This window comes from Elaeis guineensis, chromosome 11 (assembly GCF_000442705.2).
Source record: "Elaeis guineensis isolate ETL-2024a chromosome 11, EG11, whole genome shotgun sequence".
Taxonomy (NCBI): Eukaryota; Viridiplantae; Streptophyta; class Magnoliopsida; order Arecales; family Arecaceae; genus Elaeis; species Elaeis guineensis.
The window spans coordinates 22,418,488-22,428,092 of NC_026003.2; the positions used below are offsets into that span (position 1 = coordinate 22,418,488).

Consider the following 9,605-nt stretch of genomic DNA (forward strand, 5'->3'; position numbering starts at 1 on the left):
TCTCTTTTAAGTAGGTGAGGAGGGGAATGGGTGGGGATGAAGAGGGATGATGGGGAGACGGCATGGTCGGGTTTCTGGGGGAAGTCAGCGACTTGGGGTTTGAATTTAAGAGAGATAGGATCCTTTTTTTTTTTGAGAAATTTGTGTTTTTGAAGTTAAAATTTGGTTGAGAAGGAGAAAGGGAGAAAGGAAGGGTTTTTTCTTTGGAGTAAATTCGGGAATGGGGATCAAATCCTAGGCATGGGAAAGAAAGGGGAAAATGTGAGATAAGTTGAGAACTCAGTTTTCATATTTATTTATTTATTTGGAACTGAATGATGCATATAGAGATAAATGTTCTGAATAGCAAGAATTAGCAGGAGGTGCTTTCAGTGATTACTGCTTTTTTTAAAAAAAAATGTTTGTGGATTAGTCTAGAAGTACAAAGATGAAAATGAAAACTGCAGGAGGAGATGGAAAAAAAATAAAAAACTACAGTTATAAAGAGCAAGAAGGAAAGTTGGATCAGGTTGATTCTGAATATTTGTAGGTAAGGAAACGAAGTTGCTGGAATTCTGAACATTAAACTTCTTGATTTCCCCATAAAGTTTTGAAATTTAAGTGAGTTGCTTTGCTTTTCTCAACTGATAGTTGTGCTTAACCTAATCAAGGATGCTCTCCAAAGACCCTACTTTTCAATCATGCATTTATGGGTGGAAGATATATATATATAAAGAGTTCTATGACATACTTAGTGGCCAGAAAGAACAGTTGTGATCCGAAGTTTGTTAAATTTCTTTGATCTTAAAAAATGAGTGCAGACCTTCTGCATGTTGTCATGATGCATGATAGGCAACAATGAGCAGCATAGCATTACCCATCCAATCCAGCTCAGCCCATCTGTTAACTGTGGAGTTGATTACGATTCTTAAGACTTTTTGATTGTTTCGCCAACATCTTTCATGCCCTGAGGACATGCAGCTTGAATAAGACTTCTGAAGAGATAATGTAAACAAAATCTGGTTTCTTTATTCCACTTGCAATGTGGGGTATAACTTTCTTCCTTTTTTTTCTCTTCCAATCATATGCAAGTATCTGATAATTATGTATGTATAACTATTTTGCAGGAGACATATAGGATTTGGTTTCGATCATTTGGTAGATACCCCTTGCCTCTAGTAAAGAGAGCCAAACAATGTTGGGTTTCAATCAAGAGTTGGATGGCTGTAAATTATCCAGAAGCACATGATACTTTCAGGAAAGGCGCATCTGAAGCTGAAATAAAACGGGCAGAGCAATCGCTAGGGGTAAAATTACCCGTCCCAACAAAGGTTATGTTTCGATTTTGTGATGGTCAACAGACAATGTCTGAAGATCCATTTGAGGGAAAACGTCTGGCCACTTTGGGGATTATAGGAGGCTATGAGTTTTATGACCATTATGTAAATGTGCATTTGTTACCTCTAAAGCAGATTGTTGCATATACTAAAACATTTTCCAGAATGCTAGGTTTTCCAACCAGGTCAAATTATATTATCTTGGCAGCTTCATATTATTCAGGGAAGTACTTTTTCCTTAATTGTGCTGATGGCCAACTGTATGTTGGCACGAAGAATCTGATGACTGATAGAGAAATGCTGCCATGTGTACCACAAGAATTGATAAACCCAATGCTCAATGCAAGTAATCATATGCCACAAGATGCATTGCTGTTGTGGTTGGAAGAGCATTCCAGGCGTCTACATAGTGGTGTGATTCGCATTCGCAGATCAGATTCATTTCGAAGTATCAGCTTATATCCTGAGCTGCCTCCATTATGTTCTGTTGCAGTGACTAATGGGGTTCAGGTATGAAAAACTCATTTTGTTTCATTGCAGTCTATATTTCTGAATTTTATGGCAATGTTCTTAGAGCATCCTTGATTGTCTTAACATAATATATGATTTCAATGGCATTTGCCTTAAACGATGTTCATGTGAGATCTGTTTCAGTGTTTGCTTGTCAAGTCATAGGCTGTCTCCTTGCTATATCATAATTTTGTCATTCCTAGCTCAACCCTGCTTCCAATATGCAAACTTGGGCAAAAAAGAAAAGAAAAGGAAAAGATGGCTGGTGGCTTTTAGGTGCAGTTCAGAGTGCTGTTGGGCCATAAACAACTGGGAAAGTTTGATATGAGTCAGCACCAAGTAACACAGAGTGGTTTGCTTGTATCTTAATGGCAACTGCATGCCTAGAACTTGCACTGGCTTGGCTTGGACCTGCACCTACGAACCTGTTGTCAGGTTTGTGACATTATGTGATGAAAGGTTGGAAAACTTAAAATTGCCTTTCATAGTTACCCTTATTTAGATTTGCTTCGCAGGGGAAACCTCACAATCCTTTATTACTTGTCTAATCCATTAGATTTTAAGTTGTCTCTTGCATGGAACTATATTCTTCATAATCCTCAAATAACCAAACCTTTTTCTGTAACCATATGCATTTTTGCCTAATGTCTGAAGGTCCGTGCATCTGCTGTGTTGGTGCCGGAAGAGTCTGATCTTAACAGAGAGGAAGAAAAGTGTTATTATTATGCTTACTCAATTCGCATGTCTCTCCTTCCTGAGGGATGCATGCTGGATGGCGTGCACTTCCCCTCATGCCAGCTTCAGTCACGGCATTGGATGATCCGTTGCAAGGACATTGTTGTACCTGATGTGCATGGTGAAGCTGTAATTGGAAAGGTAGGCTTTGCCTTCTTTTATATGTCTTGTATGACATGGCATATAATTTGACAAGATTTTAAGCTTACATACCTTCAGTTTTTGTTGTGAGAGCAAGAAAAGGATCACCTAATGTTCATTTTCCACTGTTTGTGGCTGCAGTTTCCGCTCCTGTTCCCAGATAAGGAAGAATTTGTCTATGAAAGTTGCACACTCTTGCCAGGGGCTCCTGGATCTGTTGAGGGCTCTTTTACATTTGTTCCTGGCAGGTACTTAAATAAGCATATTACTTGTGTTACCAAAAAAAAAATATTACATGTAATGGTTGGAGCTACTGATCCATGTCCTGTAGAAGGACATCTTTGACTATTCCAATGAGCACAGCTATTATTTTTTTTAATTGTCGATTTAAATTTATTATCTCTGTGTTATGCCAATGATACCTTATCTCTGATGATTATCTATTTCTTTGCCTTTAGGTTGAGGAAGCCTGAAGGGAAGCAGTTTGATGTGAAAGTGGCACCTTTCATTCTTGAAGAACCGGGGTACATCTTCTAATCAGTGAATGCATGGTCTATAATAGCTATTCTGTGCAGACCTCTGTAATATATGACCTTTTTCTTCTGGGGTATTCGTTTGAGTCTGAGTTGTTTATTTGACTATATTGTCTTTTTTTTTGGGGGGGTGGGGCCCTAATTGTGTTGTTCATGCAAGATACCATTTGAAACATGAAAATTGCATTAGGTATATCCTGGTCGTCCAATCGAGATTAATAGAGACAGATGGGAGACAATGTGACCGCCACGAGTCCAGCATGGCGTTACAGTGTTTATGGGAGGTTTTTTTTTTCTTAGAAGCTAGGTTTTATGTATATAAACATAATCATCTTGCGCATCTGGACTAAAGCTGGAGATGTTCTGAACTTTTCGTTGTTGTTGTTGGAAATATGTCACTATCAATTGATTCATGAATCTGTGAGTAGGAATGTGTTCATCTGTATTTATGAAGCCTTTCTATTGTAGATCTTTGTGCCTAACAGATGATAAAACCCACCAGAGCCAGCTGAATCAGCTTAATTGTTGGTGGTTGCAAATCATGAAACCAGCCCCAGTTCAAACCATAAACATTTTCCCTCTCTTAGTGATGATCTTATGAGTTACGGGTCAGTCCTCCATCGCCTATGACATCAGTGGCTGGGTCTTGAAACTAGAGAATTTGTGTGGCCCACAATGTACTCTTACATTTGGGCATCAATCTTCGAAATATACAATATACTGGATACTTCGTTATAAGGAACAAATAGCAGGTTGGAGTTTCAAATCCATAACTTTGGAGGTTCTTCCTGGATGGGTGAATGGTCATCCATCTTGTTATCTCTTAGTTCATGGAATGTGGAGGGTGGTGTAAGTTTGATCCTTGACAGCATAGTATTTGATAGCATGTCATCACAATAGCACGTAGAAGATCTATAACCTAAATCTTTTTAGCTTATAGTTCAGTGTAGAGCTGCAATTTGTATATATACTTCTTTTCAGGCCTTCATGGCCAGAAAATGGCTATTGACAAAATTATCAACCTCAAACTTATCGCTTATACCTAAGTCTCAACATTATCAACCTTATCACCTAATGCTCTAATAAGATTTTTATTTTTTGGATGAAAAAGGGAGGGAGGTCCGCCCAAGCTTTATTATGATGTGATATGTTCATGCAGTAGGCGTTATATTACATGGTTAAGAGGTTAAGTTGTGGGCCCTCTCCATAATATAGAGAAGAGAGAGATTAAAAAACAATACGTCCCACGTTCAGCATATTGGGAGAGTAAAACATTAGTTACATCATTCTCCTCTCAGGGCACCGTACTCTTCTTCGTCTTCAGGTGTTGCCATTCGGTTTTTAGCATCTCTCGATGCTATTCTTCCGCTTGCCTTCATGACAGGGCATGCCAATCATCCAGCGTAAAAACAAAGTGATTATATGTGGCGTTGGGGAGGTGAGCTTCGAATTTGAATGATCTCCTGTTCCTCTCTTTCCATAATATCCAGCACACTGTCGCCACGATGCTATCCCACGCTTTGGGTCGTTATTTGGTTAGTGAGTGGCAGCCTCTATTCTCTCCAGACTTGGGAGACAATGCTTGAGATAAAGTGGACGTTAAGTTTGTTTGTGATTCGATGCCAAATTTCTATGGAAAAACTGCAAGAAACGAACATGTGGTATGTCGTCTCCTCTTGGGCTGCACAAAGTAGGCAATGAATCTGTGTTTGGATGACATTTCCTCGGATTCTCAGCGGTCAACACTCTAGTGGTGTTGTCCGGATTATCTTTGAGAACTAGGATAGTACTCCTCCGTGGGAAAGATGATTATAGCAATTTTTAATCATTCCTTTTGGTTCCCATTTCCAGATTGTCAGATCAGAGCTGCTTCTTAGATTTACTTCAAAGAGGAGATTCATGAGTTGAGCGAGTCTTGTTTCTCCAAATCAACTCGGGATGTATCTGAAGACTGATCTCTTATCGCCATTGCCATAGAATTCTACTACCGAGATATCCAGTTTCAACGTTAGCAAAAATAAATTTGGTAAACTTCTCTGAGAGAGGAGTCTGCTATCCATTAGTCCTTCCAGAACGAAACTAACCTGCCATTATCCACCTCAAAGTGACAGCTTTGCTTAAATATATCACGCACTTTCAGGGCACTCTTCCAAACAGCTGAGGGATATATGCTTCTACTTAAGTCCGAGTTGCCGGGAGGGTTGTTGTTATAGTATAAGTTTAGCACCAATTTTTGTTAAGATTTTGTTTGGTCTTTATATAGGTGCCACCACATTTTTGCCAAGATGCATTGGTTGAAAATTTTTAGATTGATGATTCTTAGACCTCCAAGGAATTTGGTCAACAGATATTATCCCAATTAACTAGGCAGTGGGTTCCAAAATAAGGTTTATCACCTCTCCATAAAAACTCTCTTGTTTTTTTACCAATTTTGTGGATCACTTCTTATGGTAGGATAAAGGAGGATATCCAGTAAATTAAAACAGTGCTTGGCATAACGTTAATCAAAGTCAGCCTTCCCCGTTGATAGCATCTTTCCCTTCTAAGATTGTAGTTTTTTGTCGATTCTGTCAATTATGAATGTGCAATCAAATCCCTTGGACTTGGAACTGTGAGGCAAGAAGCTAAGATATTTTATTGGGAATTTTGAAGTGGAGCATCTAAGTATATATTTTTGCGAATGCATGGCAATATATCTCATGTATTCTAATGCCGATTAGAGAGTTCTTTGCGAAGTTAATCTTCAGACCAATGATGAGCTCATAAGCGTAAAAGATAAACTTAACATTAGAGATATGTACCTTGGATGCATCACAGAGGATGAGGGTATCATCTGCATATTGGATGCAGTGATGTTGCCTAAGGTTTGTGGAGGGTCAATCCCAACAATGAGGTCGTTCCTAGCAATGGTTTTAAGAATATGATCAAATATATCTAATACCAAAAAATAAAAAGGAGAGGAGAGAGGAGTCTCTTTGTTTGAGTCCTCTACTAGCTTTTATTCAGTTTAGTGGTTTGCCATTGATTATCAAAGTGACTTTACTTATTTGAAGAATACTTTTGATCCATGAGCATCATTTAGATCCAAAGCCTCTCTTCTTGAGCAAGAAGAAAATCCCATTTTACATTGTCATATACTTTCTCAAAATCTAACTTAAATGGTACACCCCTTTACTTAGATTTCTTCCGGTAAGAGACCAGCTCCATTGCCAAAGCAAAGCTATTGATGATTTGTCCATCTTGGATGAAGGTTGATTGGGAGTCTGTGATAAAGAATCCAATGTATTGTGAGAGCTTTTTGATAAGGATTTTTGTAAAGATTTTTAATATTTCATTTATTAAGTTGATCGGTCTAAAATCCCTGACCGTTTGACATTTGTTTTTTTAGAATCAAAACAATGTGGATATAGTTGAGTCTATCAAAATCAGTGGTATTTGAATATATTGCATTAAAGAGCCTACATACATTATCGTATACACTAATAAGGTTATAGTCAAGAAAAATGTTACATAACTTTAGAGTAGTCTTTGCGCAAAAGGGATTTAGATATGAATGGCTATCTTAATCATCTCAGTGGGAGCCAATATCATGATGAACCGAGAAATCATTGAGACAATACTTGCTCTAAGAAATGTCAGAGGGGTTTTATGGTGGGATCACAAACGAGGTGCTTGTAGATATTTTCTAGTATTCTAGAGAGACTATTATGACTTTATTCTATCAAGAGACCTTCTTACTTACTTTGAGAGATTGGTCTTTGCATAGGCTTCTTACTTGCTCTGAGAGTCTGGGAGACAGATATACCAAATATGAGGGTGACTACAAATAAGAGAATGGTTTTGAGATTCAAACTTTGTTGGTATAGAAGCTACTGAAGAAAGTTAAAACTAATGTAAATAATATGTACCAAAGATATTGGTAGCGAAGGGAGGGGAGATGGCCATAGACCTCCATATATTCCCATCATGTCATCGGTCCATGTTGCCCTCTAAATCAAAATGAAGTCCATTGTATTTATGCATTGAAATCAAGGATTTTCTATGACACTTTTGAGTCAAGATGTCTACAATTAGACTTTGATAAATTGTTGTTTGTCAAGGTGTCACGATATTATCATTGATTATCAATATTCCTCAATGGTTAATGTAGCACTTTTAATATCATATTTGAACTATTCCTTGGTTAAGTTTGTTCTTATGCTCACTGTTTTGAATTTTCTTTTTATAATTTTGCTTCACTTCTACTAATAAAGATGGTGGCTATCTTTTTGCCTCATTTTCAACCCAACAAAAAAAAAAAATCATATCTGAACTATTTGAAATGTAAACCAACATTTCTATAGAGACGGCTGAACTCAAAAAAGCTCAAGGAATAGGAGAAGAGGTCATAAAGTTTTTTTTTTTGTGTGTGTGTGGGAGAGAGGGGGGACATCTGCCTATGCTGATTATTATCTAGTTTTAGACTTTTAGAAATAAACCACCCAAGAATCAAATACAAAAACTCTAGTTACCAAGTGAAGGGGTATAACTTCTCAAAAAAAGATGCCTCATACTTTACAGAAAACTACGTGCAAGACAAAGGTGGGATAATATGATAAATGGAGTATCATCATAGGTGGGCATGAAGCGATCAATTGATCCATGTAACTCGAGTATGTCTTCAGGTTGCCTCAAGTATAAACTCGATCATGCATAGTCCAAAGTTAATTAAGCCAAGTTTGAGCTTGATTTTTAAGCTTGAAGCAAACTTATAGTCAATCCTAAGAACCCCATGTAATGAGATTCGAAATAAAATGGATGCAAAAAAAGGACACAAACACATGTATTGTTGAATTAGATCCAACAGCCAGCATTTGAATATATAATTCAAGTTTAAAGATTCAATTACGAGATAATTTGAATTGTTGAACTCAAGTTAAATTTAATCTGAAACCAAGCTACAATTCCAGGAAAAACTAAGCTTGAAATGAGCCCAATATCAGTTTCAGATGATGTTGGCTCAATTTGATTATCAAGCTGATCAAAAATAAGATCGTTTGCTTAACTAACAATTAGACTCAATTAAGATCAACCAATTAATAATGACCCAAGCTTGATGTCAAATTCAGGTTCAAAATTGATTTCAAGCAAAACTTGGATCGTGATTGGTCAAGTTCGACTGGATTACAATTTAGTTATGTTTAAATCTCCGTATCTATAAACTATGGATTCTCCGACCAACTTTTAATAGTCAAGCAACAAAACTGCTTTAATTGCTATAACATCATAATAATTTATTATTTCATGAAATATTAAATTCTTATAACTAAAATCACTTCCATACTATATCATAGTAGCTGTCACTGCTGATGTAATAGAAAATACAATAAATTTTGGTGTGAATGTATTATTATTAATTGCTATAATATCAAAATAAATTATTAGTTGAAAATAATTAAGACTTAAAATAATCAACATATTTTTAATAACATGTTTAATAGCTATTATAGTCCTTGTAATAATAAATACAACACCACCCAATGTGAAAAGCATTTCATGGATTAAATGCCTCAAAACACATCCATTTATTATATTATATTATTCATAAAATTTTTGATAAGCATGTGCTTAACCTTTATCCTTTTAACCTTGTGTCCATCTGGTAACTATATAAAAATATAATTAATAAGGTTTAAATATAACAGTATTATAACCATTATAATGATCGTTGTAATAATTTTCACATTCTGCTTTTATCTTATATACATAATAATTTAAGAAAAAGATAGCAACCATTATAACATGCTTTTCAATATTATAATAATTTATTATAATATTAATAATGACCTTTATGTTTACTTGTATCTTGCTTTAGATAAAATCTTATTTTCCAAAAATTTTTTTACCAAATTTTTTTTCAAAAATGTGAATGAAAAATAATACATTATCTAAAATAAAAGAATAAAAATAAAATATTAAAATAATTATTATCTGTGGGAATGACAACGGGCGGGATATGCGTAAAATTTGTTCCATCCGTATTGGAACCCATTTAAAATTTATTAGAATCCGTTCTAAATTCAATTAAATATTTATCTAACAAATTATTATTTTAGTAATTTTTTTAAGGTAGGTTTTATATAAAATTATTATCCCAACCCTCTGCATTTCAGAACCTATAATTTCTTACGATCCCCCGAGCTATAAATCTCCCTCCTCAGAAGCTTCTCGCTCCTGTGGTTGGTTCCTGCATGGGTCTTCCTCATGCTTTTCTCTGATCCCTCTCGCCAACTCCGCCTTCCAGGACTTCTCTTTTTCTCTCCGATTCGATAAAAACCCTTCAAGACAATGTTCGATTCCTCCAAAATGGCGGTCTTTTGGGTGCTCTGGC

At 36.1% G+C, this 9,605-nt stretch overlaps 1 protein-coding gene across 1 annotated transcript in view; it reads left to right on the forward strand.

The window, feature by feature from the left end:
- LOC105033093 (F-box protein SKIP16) overlaps positions 1-3,652 on the forward strand; it is a 23,392-nt gene extending 19,740 nt beyond the window's left edge. The window contains exons 2-5 of the mRNA XM_010907748.3: positions 1,107-1,826; positions 2,481-2,702; positions 2,844-2,950; positions 3,161-3,652. Coding sequence (XP_010906050.2) covers positions 1,107-1,826; positions 2,481-2,702; positions 2,844-2,950; positions 3,161-3,239 — 1,128 coding nt within the window. The 3' untranslated portion in view covers positions 3,240-3,652. The remainder of the gene's footprint in view (positions 1-1,106; positions 1,827-2,480; positions 2,703-2,843; positions 2,951-3,160) is intronic.
- Positions 3,653-9,605: the final 5,953 nt, after the last annotated feature.